The 18,729-nt window shown below is 36.2% G+C and overlaps 2 protein-coding genes across 2 annotated transcripts; both read right to left on the bottom strand.

The window, feature by feature from the left end:
* Nucleotides 1–8,942: 8,942 nt before the first annotated feature.
* LOC106406418 (caffeoylshikimate esterase) lies at nucleotides 8,943–11,017 on the bottom strand. The gene is made up of 3 exons (XM_013847080.3): nucleotides 10,618–11,017; nucleotides 9,713–10,058; nucleotides 8,943–9,417 (listed from the first exon to the last, which is right to left on the bottom strand). Exons 1-3 carry the CDS (start codon nucleotides 10,949–10,951, stop codon nucleotides 9,111–9,113), a joined length of 987 nt encoding a protein of 328 aa, XP_013702534.1. The 5' UTR covers nucleotides 10,952–11,017; the 3' UTR covers nucleotides 8,943–9,110.
* A 3,817-nt stretch (nucleotides 11,018–14,834) lies between these two features.
* LOC106404183 lies at nucleotides 14,835–16,262 on the bottom strand. Its single transcript, XM_013844922.1, has 3 exons — nucleotides 16,176–16,262; nucleotides 15,195–16,085; nucleotides 14,835–15,074 (listed from the first exon to the last, which is right to left on the bottom strand). Exons 1-3 carry the CDS (start codon nucleotides 16,260–16,262, stop codon nucleotides 14,835–14,837), a joined length of 1,218 nt encoding a protein of 405 aa, XP_013700376.1.
* Between the last annotated feature and the right edge of the window lie 2,467 nt (nucleotides 16,263–18,729).

The following is an 18,729-nucleotide window of genomic DNA, read 5'->3' as shown; positions in this document are numbered from 1 at the left end:
AAACATAGAAAATGAGTACCATCTGATTAAAAACCTGCAAAAAAAGATAGATTAGTAAGAAAGACATGAGACAAAACTGAAAAATTCATATAAAGTTTGGTGTTTTCAAGTCAAAGAGATTAGAGAGAGGTTGAAGAATTTTAGAATGATGGACATTACATTTTTGTTGCAGCCATTTGAGAGGATGAGAGAGAATGTGTAAATTTTTCTTTATATAGGGAGACAAAAAATCCAATTAGGTTAAATATTTTTGGTTCAGACGACTTCCTAAACGACTTACTTGTAAGTTGTCCAGAAGACTTTAATACTTTTAGCGGGAAATTAAAATATTTTTAGCGGAAAACTAAAATAGAAGACTTCCCAGACGACTTACAAGTAAGTCGTTTGGTTTAAATTATTTAAGCAGGAAAATAATTTTTCAAAAAAAATTTAGGCGGGAATATTTGGACGACTTACGTGTAAGTCGTCTATTTTAATTTCTTCATCAGACGACTGAAATGTAAGTCGTCTAGACCCTAAACATAACCCCTAAACTTAATTAACTAACTAAACATTTCATAAAATCAAATTAAACTTCAAAAGTGTTTACTATACACAAAAATTAACACGTATAGGTAAAATATTAATTTTTCAAAAAAACATTTAAGCTTTCCAAAATCTAACCCTAAGAATACATACAATACTACAACATATGTTGCCGAACCCTAGACCTAAGAATACCATGATTCACTACCTACACTCATCTATGTTAAAAACAATTCAATTTTGTTATATTTTAATTTATATCAATTAAAACTGTTTATAATTACATGATTTTAATTTTTCGCTTATCAAATTATTTTTTAAAAAATTTATAAATTATTTTTAAGATCAGCAACACCAAAAGACTTACTTTGAAGTCGTACAGACGACTTCCAACATCTCAGACGACTCAGACGACTTATTAGGGATATATTTGTAAAAATGGCTTCTGTTTTTTTGTTTGGTCACAAGGGGCTGGACTGCAATTTCACAAGGCTTTTAGGTTAGTTTTGCATTTGATTCAAGTTTAGGTATATGTTTGAGGTTAAAATCAAGTTGTGGGTTAGTTTTGGTAAAAACCCCTATTTTATATAGGTGACCAAACATTTATATAATAACCATAATATAATAAATAAATAAATATCAATCATATTATGGTAAATAAATTAACATTAAATATAGTGTATTTAACAATCAAGGTTTATTAACGAGGCGACATACCGCCCGCATTAATATAGATAAATGATAATGAATTAAAACAATCACTATAAATAATAAATATTAATATAGGCGGTATATATGATACATATATCGGCCATTATAGTAGGGTATATATGATACATATAAATTTTACTGAATCGCAGAGTGATCGTGCAGATAACGTGTTATAAAATAACTTATAATTTTAAAGTACCAAGAAATTTAAATAAGGGCGAAATTTTATACATGGAGGAAGGAAATAACACTTATATAAGATGAATATCGAGAGAGAATTTTACTATAAAAGGAGGAAGAGAAGTGTGTTACAATCGAACGAAAACGTTCGTATATATAGAAGTAAAAAGGTAAAGTTATTGTGCGTGTATAGTGACATTGGGGTCCACATAATTTACGTTCAAATCGTTTTGTCCATCTTCGATGCGCGTATTATTGACATTTGCTTTTCACCTTCTTTACACGTTTATAACATATATAGTATATATATAATGAAATTAATAAATAATCACAAAATATTTATGTTTCGAGTGGTTTTTCCGCGCTATACGTTGGATGTTGGTTAATTATGTAGCACAATGTTTGATTTGAAAGTCTAATTGTTTATACTGTAAGTTCTGGTATTAGATATTGTTTAATTTCTACTCACTCAACGATTTCTCAGTTGTGTTTTTCTAGTTTTATTTGTTTTAACTAAGTGTTTTGTCAATTTTTTTTTTCTTTTAATGAATTTTTATATCATATGAGAATCATTATTGGGTAATTGCTCTTATTTATTTTTCACCACCAGTTGAAATTTTTTATGGTAAAATTTTTATTTGTTTCAACCTTCGTTTCGTTGAGTCAAATTAACTTTTTAATGTAATTGTTAAAATAGTTTAAGGTTGTGTTATATTTTAATTTTTACGGGTTAGATTTTTAAAATATTTATTTTATGTTAGGTTATCTATTTTTATTTATACCTTATCTGTTTTTGGTCAAATTGTTTTATATTGAGTCTTTGTTTATACTATACAAATATATATAGTTTTAAAACTGTTTATACTGTACAACCTTGGTTTCATTGTTTTATTTTATGTTATGTGTTTATACTGTACAAATCTATATTTTATTATTATTATATCAGTATTAAATTTCTGTTTGAATATTTTTATGGGATCAGTACATTTTTTGTTTTGTAAGGAATCATTTTTATTTAAAATATAATAATTTCTTCCTTTGTGTTTTTAGTTATTGTTCAATTTATTAGATCAAATTATTTTGTGTTTTCCCAACTAATTTTTTCCGATTTTTTTTTATTATGTGTTAATTTGTGTTTGTGGTTTTCAATCGTTTTCTTGTTAATTTTTTTAAGTTGATGAAACAAAAAATGCAATATCATAAATAGATTTTCTTCCTTTTTTGTTTTCTTTACAAAAAAAATATTTATTTATAATTGGAATTTTTATTTCATTGAACTATATTATGTATATACACTCGATTATTATTTTTTGACAATTTTTTTAGAACGCTGTTGAATAATTTTAGTTAACTTTTTGTTCTCAAAATCAACTCAGCATATATCAGTAAACCCCTTTGGTTTTAACTTTGATATTATTGTATCTAATCTTTCTATTTCTAAAAAAATGTCACTTTACCATTTTTTCTTGTTACAAAGAGTGTCATTTTAGAATTTTATAATATAATATTAATAATATATGCATTGATTTTATAAATAATTTTATTGAAATCAAATACTATTGGTTGAATATCCGTAATTAATAAGAACTTAAATGCGTTTCAACTACTTTCTTAATGGGGTATCTTTCTTAATAGGTGTGATGGGGAGTATATAATAAGGCCGAATTACTGGTTTTCTGATAAATATAGCCTAGAAATCAATCTTAAACCCGAAAATTTCTTGTGTAAAAACTGATGCTGACTGTAAAAGCTGATTTGCGTAGATGGACGGTGTTGGTGGCGGCCATCTGGATTCAAGCCTTCACGGGCACTAACTTTGATTTCTCCGCCTACTCCTCCGACATGAAATCGTCCATGGGAGTTTCTCAGTCGCGCCTTAACTACATGGCTGTTGCTTCTGATTTAGGCAAAGCATTGGGCTGGTCTTCCGGTTTCGTCATTGCCTATTTCCCTGTCTCCGCCGTTGCTATGGGTCTCGTCGGTTACGGCATCCAGTGGTTATCCATCGCCGCCGACGTAATTGATCTCCCCTACTCTCTGGTTCTAGGTATACTAATATAGTTTTTAAAAAAAAAAATTAAAAAGAAACTTCTTCTAACTTTAGCAATCTCTTGCTTAATGTGCTACTACTTCGGTTTATAATTATCATTTTGTAACTTGAGCGAGGAGAAAGACTTGTATTGTTATGGCTTGCAAACGTATAAACCAAAACATTAAGGACTCATCCAATATGTTTAGAAATTATTTAAGATATTTTTTATTGATGGTTCATATAAACAACCAAATTTGAAGGTTCATTTTTAGTTTTAGGTATGAATTTCAGTGGTATTCTTTGGTTTCATGTAAACAACCAACTTTTTCATCTTCTTTTTGTTTTTTTCGTTCAATCTGAAAATCAGAAACTCTGTCAACAACTTGGTGTTTTTATTTTGTGGTTATCGGGAGTTGATTAAATATTAAGATTCATCATTCAAGTTACAATAGAGAATGAGGATCCTATACAATGAGTCAATAACTAAGAGAACCGAGATGAGTTTTAAATCAAGGTGATATTACTATTATCCAAACAAAGACTTCACCAAAATGGAAACCCGAAGCCATATATGATTGCATCACCCTCATTATAAACAAAGTGATATATTTTCGGTGTGGGAGTAAAGAAAAATAATGTTAATACAGGAATGATAAACAAAACTTTAGTGAGTCTGCGGAAGTTAAAGCAATAGCTGACTCCTGATCTAAGGCTCTAAGCTGATGGAAAAATTTCTTGCCTAACAAAATTCCAAAAAGATGAGTACAAAATTTTGAGTCTCATAATTATTAATTAGAAAAGCTAATACTAAGCTATATACAATATATGTCACTTGTTTCCCAAGCGAGCTACAATATCTACGTATACTCCCATTTCCTTCTGCTCAAACTACATAGCATATAACTCAGCTCTGAACATGACAATAATGAGAATCGTATATGGGATAAGCAAGAACTTATTAAAAACAACATAGACCTCGTAACTTAGTGTTTGTGTTAGCAGCACCATGAATTTGTTGAAACTGCAGAACCTAAACATCTCAGTCGGGATTTGATTAATGGTCTCTACGAAGTTGGTTAGCTTGGTGAATCGAATGGATACAGTTGAATTTGGAAGCTCGTGCTGCACTTTTTTCTCTCATTCCTTGCATCCCAAAAACGACGTAGACCCACCGTAACCACTGTCTGCATACAACGACTGCTCGTCAACTCATAAAGCATGAGATCAGAAATAGATATTAATGTCACCCGAGTTTGTACGAAAAAGAAAACAAAAGAAAGCTTAGAAGTGGAGAGGGCATGAGATTTTGTGTCCTCTGCATCCCTATTTAGAAGCCAAGGAAATGGAAATAATCGGAGGAGTAAATTAATGAGGACGTAGCGGGGTTCCAAGATTGAAGGCAATAATTGAGAGATGTAGTAAGTTGTTGTTAAATCTCAGAGGAACGTTTTAGAGGTCATTTCAAGTTAGAATTTTTCCTGTGAGGATACTTCCCACCGACACAGAAATAATAAAGACAAACCTTATCACAGCCTGGGACCAGTTCCTGTAGCAGCTTCAGTCGGGGCATTAATCTTCTCCCTTCTTGCCTATAAACCGATCATTAGTAATAATTAGCGATTAATCAACTGATTAAGATCAAAAAAAAAAAGAGTTGTGCAAATGTGAGATGCTAACTTACTGATTATGCTAAGCTATAGCTATATGTTGATTTACCACGGTGAGCTCTAACATGAACATATGAAAGCTTCTCGTTCTCTCCAGAGCTTTTGTTCTTCTTCTTCCTTGAGATTTATAAATATTGTTAGGATTTATCAATCACTGGCTTGATCGAATGTTAACAAAACATAAATTGTGCATCACCTTCTTGTCGAGTTATTTTCTCTTGATCAGAGACCAAAGGCTGAGATGAATCTGTCTCACCAGGCTGGGTTTTAACTCTATCCAGATTAGAGTTGGAGTAGAAGGTACCTAGCTCGTAGTAATAGTCTCACTGGAGACGTTTCCATTTTACTGCTGTGCCCTCCAATAGGCTGAGTTAGAAGGAAAAGTTAATGTCCCGTAAGAATGAAGCTGCGGTGGAGATATCTAAACTGATTCCGGCTTGAACAGAGAATCACTGAAATGGAGAAGATCCACTGCTTTTGTCATCGCAAGTTAAAGCAAACGTGAAACCACTAACCACTGGCGTTCTCAGGAGTTAGCTTCATTAGTTGCCCAAACTCTTTGCTGCCGTATCTAGCTCTGAATGCTCCGGTCAGAAACGGTAACAATTCTGAAGAACAATATCGGAAATTTAGAATCCCAGAGAAACTCTCAAATTTGAGGAGGAAATCATATCTTTTTTATACCCCTGGACACACCGCCTTTCAGAAGATGGCAGCAAATTGATGTAGAGATCGTGGCTGGAGGAGTTAATAACTGTGATTAATGCGATGGATCCATTAGTGTAGTTTGTTGGACGTAAAGAAAGCCAAAGGACGTATTGGATCCATAGCGAACTGAATCGTCTAGCCGACTTAACAAATTATGTCTCCAAGATGGGCAAGGACGAAGGCTGTAAGAAACCCTAATTCCCGATGGAGAGAGAGCCATGTTCGTATAATAAAACGTACCAATAAGGCCCAAAAATAGATAAAGCCCGAATTGGTTGATATCACAGATTAATGAGACGCAGACTACTGTGGTCATGGACACGTGTCGTCGTTTGAGAGAGTGAATTATCTAGGTGGCAGCTGATGTGTCCTAAAGAAGAGGAAGAAAACTGTTTTTAATAGTAATAGATAGATAGATAGATATTTTTTTCAAAATATTTTCGCTTGCTTTCTAAGTATTTCTTTATATATTATTATCTTACAAAATATATTCACTTTGAAAAAGGTACAGGTGATAAATTTTTAATACGTTTGAAAAGCAAACCAAACTTTTGTACCTTGCCTTTGGAATTTTCTATTGTCTGTTAGAGGTGTATATGTTTAATATGTTTTTTTGTATTGTAAATTTGTCACTTGCACTAACTTTCAAAGATTTCTTATTTTATTTTAAGCTTTTCGTATTTTACGTAAAGTGTTGATTTAATTAAAATTTTTAACAGTATTTTGTTTTCAAAAGAAAGTTAAATGTTAAATTTTAAAAATGTGAAAACAAACCGAACGTAACATCCTGTCCTATGGTCCGTTAGAGATTGTATAAGTTCAATAAGTTTACACATATAATATAAGTTTAACATTTAATTTTTTACCTTTAATTTTTGGATTTATAAAAATTATTTTCTGCATTGCTTGTGAAATATTTTTATTTCAGAAAAGATAGTAAGTGTTAAATTTTCAAAATTGTGAAAACAAATCAAACTTATTATGTCTCTACTTTCTTTGTTGTTGTTTATATGTTTAATACATGTAATGTAAATTTGACACTTAACTTTTTAATACATTATGAATATTTTGACAGATGTACGTACTAAGTTTTAATTTCTTTTGAACTGTGACGTCTTACAAAAGTTCTGAATCGAACAATCGTATCAAAGTATTTTAATGTCAATATATTGGTGCTGCAAATTCTGAACTTAATTAAAAACTTCAATAAGAGAGCATACTCTTGTTTGGGAAGACCCGTGGTTACCAGACGAGACCGCCGGACCTCCAATGATTGGCCACAATTCCAACACAACCCTTAGAGTGTCTGGCCTAATCGATCCTGTCAAAAAGGAATCGGATAGTAACAAACTCAGGAACCTGCTACATCCTAATGATATCCCATTGGTACGTAGTTTACATCTCAGCAGAAATCCCAAACCGGATGGATATTGCTGGAACCTATCTATATCTGGTAAATACTCGGTCAAATCAGGCTATATGCTTGCAAGATCTAAACCAGATAATGAGATGATATTTCGGAACCAGCTGTCTTCTCTTAACCTACTGAAAGAAAAAATTTGGAAAATCAAAACGGGGGAAAATTAGCCATTTCCTATGGCAGATTCAATCGGAGGCTGTAGCGGTAAACGAAAGACTTTTTAAGAGACATATTGGGAACGATCCTAGCTACCCAAGATGTGGTCATGCGGAGGAAACAATTAATCATATGATTTTTACATGCCCTCCAGCTATGCAATGTTGGGCCTTCTCAACGGTTCCAACGGCACCAGGAGTATTTCCGTCAGAGAATCTCTACACCAATATAAACTACCTGCTTGCAAGTTGCAAGGACTAGTATTGGTGGATATATGGAGGAATTAACCAGAGTCTTTCCTTGGCTTATCTGGTATATATGGAAAGCACGAAATGAAAAACTCTATAATGGGCGAGATTTCTCACCAGTGGATACAACAGATTTAGCATTAAAGGAGTGTAATGCATGGTTCCTAGCCAATGAGGAAACCGAATCAGGCGACAATGCCACAATACCCATACCAAGGAACCCCCCCAGACCTACCTACATTTACTTGCCGTGTAGATGGATCATGGAAGAATGATGGATTCACGAGTGGAGTAGGATGAATTTTACAACTTCAAGATGGAGCAATAGATCTCCTAGGCCTGCAAGATTGCCATAAGTTAATTTCGCCACTACATACCTAGCTAAAGAGTTTAGTATGGGCATTGAAATGTTTATCTCGCCATTAGCGATTCTGCGATTACTTTGTTACTGATTCCCAAGAATTAGTCAAAATGATCACAACACTAGAAGACTGAACAGCTTTTGCAGCTGAACTTACCGAGTTTAAAGCTCTTTGGACGTCCTATCAGGACGGAAAAGTGGTTTATCAACCCAGATCCAGTAACACTCAAGTGGACTTCCTTGCAAGGAACGCTCGAACAAAAAACCGTGTTTTCTCGTATGTTAACACGTCGGTGTCTTATTAGCTAGACACTAGAAACTCGTCTTTCGTGGATTCGTACTAAGATTTTCTTTGTATTCTTATTGTGATAAAAAAAATTAAAAAAAAAATTAAAAACTTCAACATTGTTCAAGAATCATATAAGTGTGAATAGAGATAATAATGGTAAAAGGTAAAAAAACAAGGGACGACTGGATCTTTACTTCGGTCTCCGTCTACAAATTTAATTCGATAAAGCAAAACAATTAGAGAGATAGAGAGAGGCTTAGCTAATAGGCAAGTTTATTTTTCCTTTTTTCACATTGTATTGCGAAAGTATCGTTTCATCATGACTATGAAGACTAAATTCTAAAGGTAAGAACAAATTCTTGATTTTCCTATAAAAAACAATCAAGTTAGATATTATGGGTTAATTTGATGAATGACCATATTGGATATATATTCTATGATGGAAAGGCTGATTTCTCTCGCAACATCAGCTCTTTCAAATTCGCCACCTCATGGCTGAGAACTATGCTATTCCTTCCCATTCAGTAATGCATGGTTTGTTCCAAAAAAGAAAACTACTTGGTTTGTGTCGTCCACCTTCAGTGTTGCTCCACCTTCAGTGTTGCTCATTTAAACATGTTAAATCTTATAAAGTGTCAACCAAGATTTAGAAAGGGATTCTGTAATCCATGATATATATAGAAGTTATTATTACATCCCAAAAGTCATGTTCTTGGATAAAACATAAACAACATAACAACTCGAATCAACAACCACTATGAACCATGATATCAATGCACATTTCTCTTCACAAAATGTAAGTTTCAATCTGCTTTACTTAGATCCATACCTCTCAACCCTCTCATCAATCCACTCTCTCATATCCTTCAACACAATAGCAACATTCTCATCTGGCTCTCCTTGAATCAATGAATGGTACATCCCATCATAAAGCTTCAGTGTTTTATCATCACTCGATGCCTTCTCATATAGTAGCTTCGATGATGAAGGACACGTCACTCCATCAGCTGTCCCGTGCACCGTCAGAAACGGAGCAGTTACTCTCCCGAAATTTTCCTGCACGTATAGTGTCTTCCTCAGTAACTCTCTCATTGTTCCCACTCTAGGCTTCCCTGTGTACCTGTAAAGCAACATCCAGTCTTTTTTTTTTGAAAAATATTGGTCTAAAGAGTAGGCCTGCTTCGGACCGCGTAGGGCATCACCGATTTTATGTTATAATTTTAGTTGTATATACAACATTACGGAAAAATATATGAATAATAATAAGGGAATAATTATTTATTAAGCGTAGACGATTATGCAAAATTTTAAAATGTCAGAGAGATAAAAGAAATGTCATTACTAAGCTAAGAAGACCGACCATATATGTCTTTTTAAGACCATGTATGTTTGTAATATAAATCTCTTTATATTACCTTTGTGGGTTAGCTGCAATGATCTTGAGCTTTTCCGGATCATGGATTGCCTTCCCAACCATCTTATTATCCGGCATTGCAGCCCACGTATCAGCCAAGCCAAAGAGGAGACCGTAGGCGAAAAGGTGAGTCTTGCTTGGCTTCATATCCTCCGGGATAACAAAGAGAGGAGCGGAAAAGATCAAACCGGTCCAAGTATCAGGTTCGGATTGAAAGTACATGAGAAGTGTGGCAAGACCTCCCATAGATTCACCAAAGAGGAAAGCAGGAAGATGCTTATACGGTTCACTGTCACGAACATGCTTAAAGAAACACAATGATGTTGCTGCAACTTTCTCCATATCACCTGACAAAACCAAACAAAAGGCCGTGTCCTAAGGTCTTTACTCACCCAAAACATATTCAACCTAAAACCCTAATCTGCAGTGAGACTTCAGTTTCAAGTAATCTCTCTGTTTGCTAAAGTTAAGATTTTTCAGTTAACCAAAAATATTCAAAACAGAGTTCTTCAAAAAGAAAATAGAGGAGAGAACGAACCCATGTAGCACAAAAGATCATAAACATTTTACAATTATTTTGTAACACATTCAACATAAAACCTTAATCTACAGTGAGAGTTCAGTTTCAAGTAATCACTCTGTTTTGCCTTAGCCTTTACACATCAACTAAAGTTGAGAATTTTCAATTAACCAAAAAAATTTCAAAACAGAGTTCTTTAAAAAGGGAACAGAGCAGAGAATGAACCCATGTAACATAAAAAATCCTAAATATTTTACTTTTTTTTTGGTAACACATTCAACTTAAAGCCCTAATCTACAGTGTTCATTTTCAAGTAATCTCTCTGTTTTGCCTAACATTTATTTAATTAAAGTTGAGATTTTTCAAAAACAGAGCAGTGAACGAACCCAAGTAGCAGCGGATGCCATCGGAACGGCCGTGACCAAGAAGATCGGCGGCGAAAACAGCGTAGCCCCAATTGCAGAAGCTCATGCAGATCTTCTGGAACATCCAGCTCGTGTCGGATCCGTACCCGTGAGACATGTACACCGTCCCTTTGATCTCACCATCTAAGGGAAGAAAGCTCTGCGTGAAGAGCTTGCCGTTGGGTGTTTCGAAGTAGGATTTGGTGTTACGCACGCCTTGGGAAGTGTAGTACTCTTCCTCCGGCATGTCTCCCCAGAAATACGGCGGCGGTGTCGCCGGAGCTGAATTGTTTGACTTCTCCGCCTCAGATGACATCGTTTTCGCTTTCTTTTCTTCTTCTCTACTGAATATGATTGGTGGAGCTTGGGAAAGTGAACGCACGAAGGAGATAAATGAGAGTACATATATACAAGGAATATTAATTAAACTTGATTTAAATTAAAAGATAATTATTATAATTAATAAAGGTTTTTGGTATTCATTTTTTTATTACAGAAACAGTCCGTTTCTGACAATGTAAGAAAAGGAGAATTATCATGCCACATTTAGTAAATAATTACTTCTACCCTTTAAAAAATCTTATCTTCAACAACTATTATTATAACTTTGTAAAAAAATAAGAAAAAGCAACAACTATTCTATACATCAAAGTTAAAAACATTTAATCTTTTCTAAACTCGAAAATAATCTAAAACATTTAACGCTTGAAAATTGAGACATTGTAGTTTTCTAAATGGCTTTGATTCTGTTATTAAAAATGATCCTTTTATTTATTTCTCAGTGTTATGAATATCCATCAAAATTAAATGTAATAAATATGATTAAATTTAAATAACTAAAAAATAGGAGGGATAAATGATTGATTTCTTCAGCTCACCAACTACGCTGGGGTGGGGTCGGATAAGGTTTGGTGGAGTCACTAGAGTTGGTGCGGAAAGTTAGTGTGAGGATCCGACCCGACTTGACCTAGTTCATGTCGGATGTGTCATTTGCTCACCTACCCCAATTCGGTTCGCTAGTATGAGCCTACCTAACTTAGCCACCTAACCCCATATATTTATACTGTTGGTCCGTTTTATTTCAGCCTGTCTTGGGGAATTATTAAACAGTGGGCATTTATATGTTTTAAAACCCATTGGGCCTTCTTCTCGTAAAACTATTAAGCCATTGATTACAATTCTCTTTCCAGACAAAACCTATATAGTTCATCATAATTGTGACCCAATTCATATGTTGCGTAAATTAATGTTTCTATTAATATTTACAATGATTGGAATTTTTTTTTTTTTTTGAATAAAAGTTAAATTTGATTCAAAAGAAAATATACTTTTTACAGCTCAAGCTACTTGTTCTTTCACTTTTTCAGAAAGAGAAATAAAAACTAGGAATTTGTTCAAATACAATTTAAGCTTGGACAGCTCCAATCCATGTTTGATATGCACCTCGCAAAACTCTAGCGTGGTGGTCCCTTCGTAATGACATCAGTCTGTTTCGGACCGCCTTGTCAATGAACTTGATGATGGTTCCCTGCGAGGACGGAGCCTCACCATGCTTACGAGCGTTACTCTCCCTCCATAGCGTGTGAATTGCAGCTTGGAAGGCGTAACGAACAAGAAAGAGTGTCTCTCGGTCATCCCCCAACTGGAACTGAAACTCCACTATGGTAGACCAATCTATAGAGAAGTGGGCTCTATACAGATTCTGAACCAGTTTCCTCTACACCATTGAAGTGTAAGAGCATGAAAAAAAAAGATGGCCTCTGATTTCCAACTGCTGGTTGCAGAGGACACAACTACCATCAATACCAACGTTCCAGGCCGCCATACGATCACCAGTTGTTAAACGGTTCCGTAATGCAAGACAAGTACTGAACCAAAATTTAGGTGTTGCTTGGTTGAACCAGAGTGCTTTGTGCCATGAAACCTTACTCGTCGTTGAGCGAATATGGTTCCAAGTGTCTCTTGTAATGAATTTCGGCTTATACACATCATTATTTCCCTTCCATAGTATCTCATCTGCATCCTCAGATGGAACTAGGTTTCTAAGGCTCTGCTTTATAGAGAGAAGCACTTCGAATCAATGATTTTTTCTTCTTCTCTTTGTTAGTGCAGTGAGAACTGTGTCATACCGGCCAATACCCATATCAATTTGTCCTCTCGGCCCTATTAAGTCCATTAGGCATCCCATCGGTGACCAATGATCATACCAAAAAGATGTATGGTGATAGTGAACAACCTTGACGAAGACTTCTCTTACTATGGAAATAACCCGTTAATTCTCCGTTTATTTGAACAGAAAAGGACGCAGTAGAAATGCATAGTGAGATCCAATGGATGAATTGTTGTGGGAAATTAGCTGTGAGGGCGTTAAGCAGAAAACTCCATTGTACAGAGTCTAAATCCTTCGAGATATCTATCTTGATGGCACACCTTGATGAAATGTTATCCTTATGGTAATCTTTAACAATCTCTGTGGCAAGCAGGAGATTTCCGATCAAGAGCCTCTCACTAACGAAAGCAGATTGGTTTGCAGCGACAAACTTGGGGAGGATCAGTTTCAATCTATTGGCGATGAGTTTAGAAATCACTTTATAAAGCACATTGCAACACGATATTGGCCTTTAGTCCTTCATCTCAGTGGCTTATTCTTTCTTCGGGATCAAAGCTAAAATCGTTGAATTAGTACCTTGTGGAAGGAATCCTTTAACGAAAAAAGCTTGCACTGCAGTAGTGAATTGTACCTCGATTATCTCCCAAACAGACTTATAGAATTCAGAGTTAAAACCGTCAGACCCGATTTATTGTTTGGCATTGCAAATAAGACATCCTTGATTTCCTTTGGTGAGACTAGCCGTAAGAGCTGCTGAGAATCTGATTCCGAGCATCTAAACGAAAGAAGACCTTGGAGCTGGCCCACTTCCATACCCTCAAAGTCCTCTGGTTCATGCTGCAGAAATTCCATGAAAAATCTCTCTGCTTCCTTCTTTATTTCATTTTCATCCCGAGTTAAAATACCATCTCGACACAAGATCTCTATTATGCAGTTTATAGCTTCTCTGGTAGCCACCGCACGATGAAAAGTCTTGTTGTTTTTATCTCCAATGTTCAACCAGTGGAGTTTTGATTTCGGCTTGAGAAAATTCTCTTCCAGTCGAGCAACTAAGTCCCACCTACTAGCCGCTGCCGACTCAAGATCCATGTTTTGTTGCGTTGGATTAGCCATAGTTGCTTCATGTTTACTGCATAAGTCCTCATAAGCTTCCCTTGATTTCTTTACCAGATTACCCATCTTTGCTTTAGCCAAGTTCCTGATAAGAGGTTTGAGGCCTTTTAGCCTTTTGGAGAACCGAAAAAGCGTCGAGGTGGACAGAAAGAGAGGCTCTGTAGCTTTCCAGTACGCATCAACCAAAGGCTTGTATTCTTCAAGTTCAGTGACCGCATTTACAAAATTAAACGGCTTGCGTTTAGCTTGTCTTTTTGTCATGTTCATGTGAATACGGCAACGAAGATGGTCTGAGCAGCCTCCAGCTTCAAACACACTAAAAGCCAGTGGGTGAGACTGATTCCAAACTTCATTCGTAGAACTCTATCCAGTTTCTTTAGAATGAGATCGTTTCCTCGTTTGTTATTCCAAGTGTATAAAGGACCGTGATATGGCATATCTGTCTGTGAGCAATGATTTACCATGCTCTGAAATCTCCTCATGCCAGCCGAAACACTAGGTGAGCTTTCAAAATTTGAATGCTCTGCCATATCCAAAGTTTCATTAAAATCTCCCAAAAGTATCCAAGATTTAGAACCAATGATAGGAGAGTCATGGTGATCACACAATTCTCTCCATAGCTCTTTCCTTTCTTCTGCTAAGTTGGACGCATAAATAAATGAATAGAAAAATTCATCATCCAACTCTTCCAACTTCACTGAACAAGTAATAGCTTGACTACTTTTAAAGAAAATAGTAAGTCTTACATTGCTCTTCCATACCACCCAAATTCTCCCTCGACTATTGTATTCATAGTTGGTTAAAACTGACCAACTAGTAAAAATACTTGAAGACATTGCTTTCACTTTGCCTTCTTTAACTTTTGTTTCAATCAAACAACCAAAACTAAACTGACCTTCCTCTATCCACTTCTTTATTACGGAATGTTTAACAGATTTGTTTAAGCCACAGACATTCCAAAAGAAGCCCGACATAATCAAGGTTTTTTGGCTTTACGTTTCTTACCATTACCACTAGGCTTGGAGTCCCTAGTAGCTGAGGCAATTGCGTATGAGTCTGATCTCTGAGCTGCTCTGGCCAGTCGAGGTGGGATAATCTTCTGAATCTTACCAACTTTCTCAACTAGTGTCCGAACAACCTCATCCTTTGATGTTATTTCTCCTTCCTCCACTTCCTCCGTCTCGTTGACCTTATCATCATGATCTTCATCGTGTTTCTTAACCAAAATAGATGTATCTTATGGTACATCATCAGCTAATAAATGAAACCTCGAAGGCGAGATGACTGTTTGATCTTGAACCTTTTCACACTAGCGGCCAGTTTTCCCAAGAGAAACTAGAGACCAGCTGTTAGCATCAGGACTTTTCGCAAGATCAGACTGGCTTGCAACCACGAGTTCTTCGCCAGTACAGTCCACTGAATTTTCCACATGCTCGACATCGTCACCTATCCTCGCTGGTGTATCAACAAGATCTGCTGGTGTATCCATGATCTCTACTGCGTCAGCTTTTCTCCGCTCTGTTTCACTTTCTCTCGGGCTTTCCTTTGGAGACAAATCCTTTTCCACTATGTCTTTTCCTTTAACGCCAACTTTGAGGTTTGAATCCCCTGCTACTTCCTTCTCTCTGCGTTTTGAACAGTCATTCTCAGCGTGTCCCCATCTGGAACAGAGAGAGCATTTCGTTGGCAGCCAGGGATAGAAGAATTCCACAGCTGGGTCGATACCTTGTTTCGATTTGAAACGATATACCTTACGCAGTTCTTTAGTCATATTTGCGTTCACAAAAACCTTTGCCTCCTCGTTGTTAGTACATAGTTCTGTCTCAGGGTGCAGCCAAACAGGTTTACCCACAGAACTAGCAATAAAGCCAAGACCCTTCCAAGAGTACATTCTATGAGGGACATTCTTAAGTGTCACCCACATAGGGATAATTTTGGTTTCAGTTTCTTCCTCCACCTCCATTGGCGCCCACTTAGAGAGTATCATAGGGATACCAGCAATGTTCCACATCCTACTCTTCAAAACTCGTCGCCGAGTCTGTTCATCTCTGATTCTGAACTTAACCGTGGTCTCGTTCACCGCAAAAACATCAACTTTTATATTATTGTTTCCAAGAGGCCAGATCTTGTTAACAATGATATGGATCTTAGCAACATGAGGAGCAGGTTCCAGAAACCGTCCTTCCAATAGATCATCCCAAAGAGGAACAGAGTCCACGAGAAGGTCCTCCGGAATTTATACCATAGATGTACCATCCACCACTTGAACTTGTACTTCGTGATTCACCAAAACTTATTTATTCTGAGCCGCTTGGACCCATGATTTCTTCCCTGGAAGAGAAGACTGACTTGGCTTGTCGTCTATCACCATCAGAGGGAGTTCCACCGGTGGCGACGCCGCCATGAGAGTGTGCCTTGCGGCCGACGCGATTGAGTCCCAGAAACCCTAAAATCACCTTTGAAATCGCCTAGAGAGAAATTTAAGCTTTTTCATCTTTTCTAGCTAACAACTTATCTGCATTTACAAGTACGTAGCAAAGAGTTTTACATAATAGAAAAAAGTACGTCGTACAGAGAGAGATGACTGAGCAGCATGTACCCAGGTTCTAAAACGCGGCCGCCGAGACCGTTTACTCGCCGGATTTGCGTTCGACGGACGGAGCCCGGGGCGATTATGGTCTACTCGGGTAAAAAATCGGCAACGTTAAAAAAGTTTCAAATTATCTTGATTTTTGCCTAAAATCGAATGTCTGATGCTTGATTTATCAACTTTTTGTTAAATCCAATTGAAAATGATCTACAAACGGTTGAAAACAAGGCAAAACGAATCACGATAGCCATGGATAAAAGTTATAGAGATTGTAAATTAGGTGAAGAAGATGACAAGATAATTACACTTTTGCCCTATTAACAATAAATAAATAAAATAAATCATATATAAAAGGATGTATTGATCTTAAACACGTGATTTCTTTAGTTTTTTTTTTTTGTCAACCACATGACTTCTTTAGTAAATACTTAAATGAGAACTATTCCAACTAATTTAAATAGGCTATTATATATTTACACAATTATAATATATAATTTATTCAAAAAAAACTCTAAAAACTAATCCCCGATTACTCTCCGAGTTTCGTCCAATTTTTTATTAATTTGCTAAGCCCAAGCCAACCGCAAGCGTTACGCCTAGCGCAATTTCAAATATGTACTAGTACAGAAGAGAAATATATTATTTAGAAGTATGTACTGCGCAATGATTGGAAATATAACATTTGCCTTGATTCCGATTTTTTTTTAGAAGTTATGTGCATATATATAAACCTCCAAAACTATGAACTTTTTTTATGAAACTTCTTAAATAATGTTTAATAGTTCCCGAAATCTAAGATTTGGTCCTAGACTCCGCAGACCAATCAAAAGAAAATGATTGATACAAGATAAGATAATTTGATACGAGAAGGATGTGTAAAAAAAGTAATTATAAGAAATAATGACTAATTTAATATCTATGGGAACCATATAAATTACTATATTCAAATATGTAGCTTCCTCGTATATTATTGACATTCGTTATTGGAAAAGTACACAAATCGGTGTACCCATATTATTCATTTATTTAAGCAGGAACATGCATGGGAACACAATTATTAATTATTGACTTATTATTGTGTTAGTTATTTGAAAATAAAATGTTTACTTTTTAATATAAAGATCCCGTAATTGATGTCAAAAAGATTCTGTAATTATCTAGTCACAGACAACATATCGATTTGTTCCGCCAGCTAGATGGCTTCATAATTATTAGTCTCGATTTTTTATTTCTCAACTATTGATCTCAATTATACGAACAAACTTATATTCTCTCTGGCAAAATGATTTTTATATTTTTATAAATTAATATTTTATAAAAATAAATTAGATTTTATCAAACTATAAAATTAATGGTATAACAAAAATAATATTTTATGATGTACTAATTAATCAGTGTGTTGTGTGTGAGAAGTAAAAATCTATTTAAAGAAGTCGAATGGCGTCAATCACGGGAGAGAACGCGGGCGATGGCGAGGGCGATCCAACGACAATCACGGGAGAGCCAATCTCGAGCAATCCAACCGGCGACTTCACGGAAAATCGACCATCGTCACAGGGAGATCCAAATGCATCTGCGGGTGGAATTCCTCGCGGGACGACAGAAGATTCAGGAGTGCCTCCGAACGACGTTGCGGCTCCGGCGAAGGAGTCAACCCAGGAAACGGACGCTCTCCTAAGAAACACGACGCCCACCACACCAGATCAACCTGCGCAGAGTGTCGGAGCTTCAGAGACACAACACGACGGTGGCGCGTCACTTCTCGCTTTGATCACTCGGTCAACGGCCGAAGGTGGTGACGAAGATGCGACTGTGGAGGGACTCGATGGTGGAGAGAATCTGAAGAAAGCTAAGACCGGCCTCGATGGCGGAAATTCTAAAGAGAGAAAAGGAGGTCAACAGGAAGAGGAGATCCGGTCAAACCCGTGGACGAAAGACCAGGCCGGTATAGGTGGAGCGGAACCGGTTATCGACATTGTTGACGGTATTGCAACTCTGCAAATACCAGATGCGATATTTGATGAGGCAGAGCTTCTCTGGAAGAGTTTCGTCGTGGGCTACTTCATTGGAGACGCCCCCCATGTGGGCTCAATTCACGCAACGGTCAATCGTATTTGGACTGCTCCCAAGGCGGGTAGCAAGATTGATGTCCAGTTCATTGCGAAGAATAAGGTGTTGTTTCGAATTGAAAATGAACAGATGAGGAACCGGGTGATTCAAAGGAAGTATTGGCATATAGCTGATATTCCGTTGGTGGTTAATATCTGGTCTCCAGAATCTG

This window comes from Brassica napus, chromosome C6 (assembly GCF_020379485.1).
Source record: "Brassica napus cultivar Da-Ae chromosome C6, Da-Ae, whole genome shotgun sequence".
NCBI classification, from domain to species: Eukaryota; Viridiplantae; Streptophyta; class Magnoliopsida; order Brassicales; family Brassicaceae; genus Brassica; species Brassica napus.
This window is presented reverse-complemented; position numbering and strand designations above follow the sequence as displayed.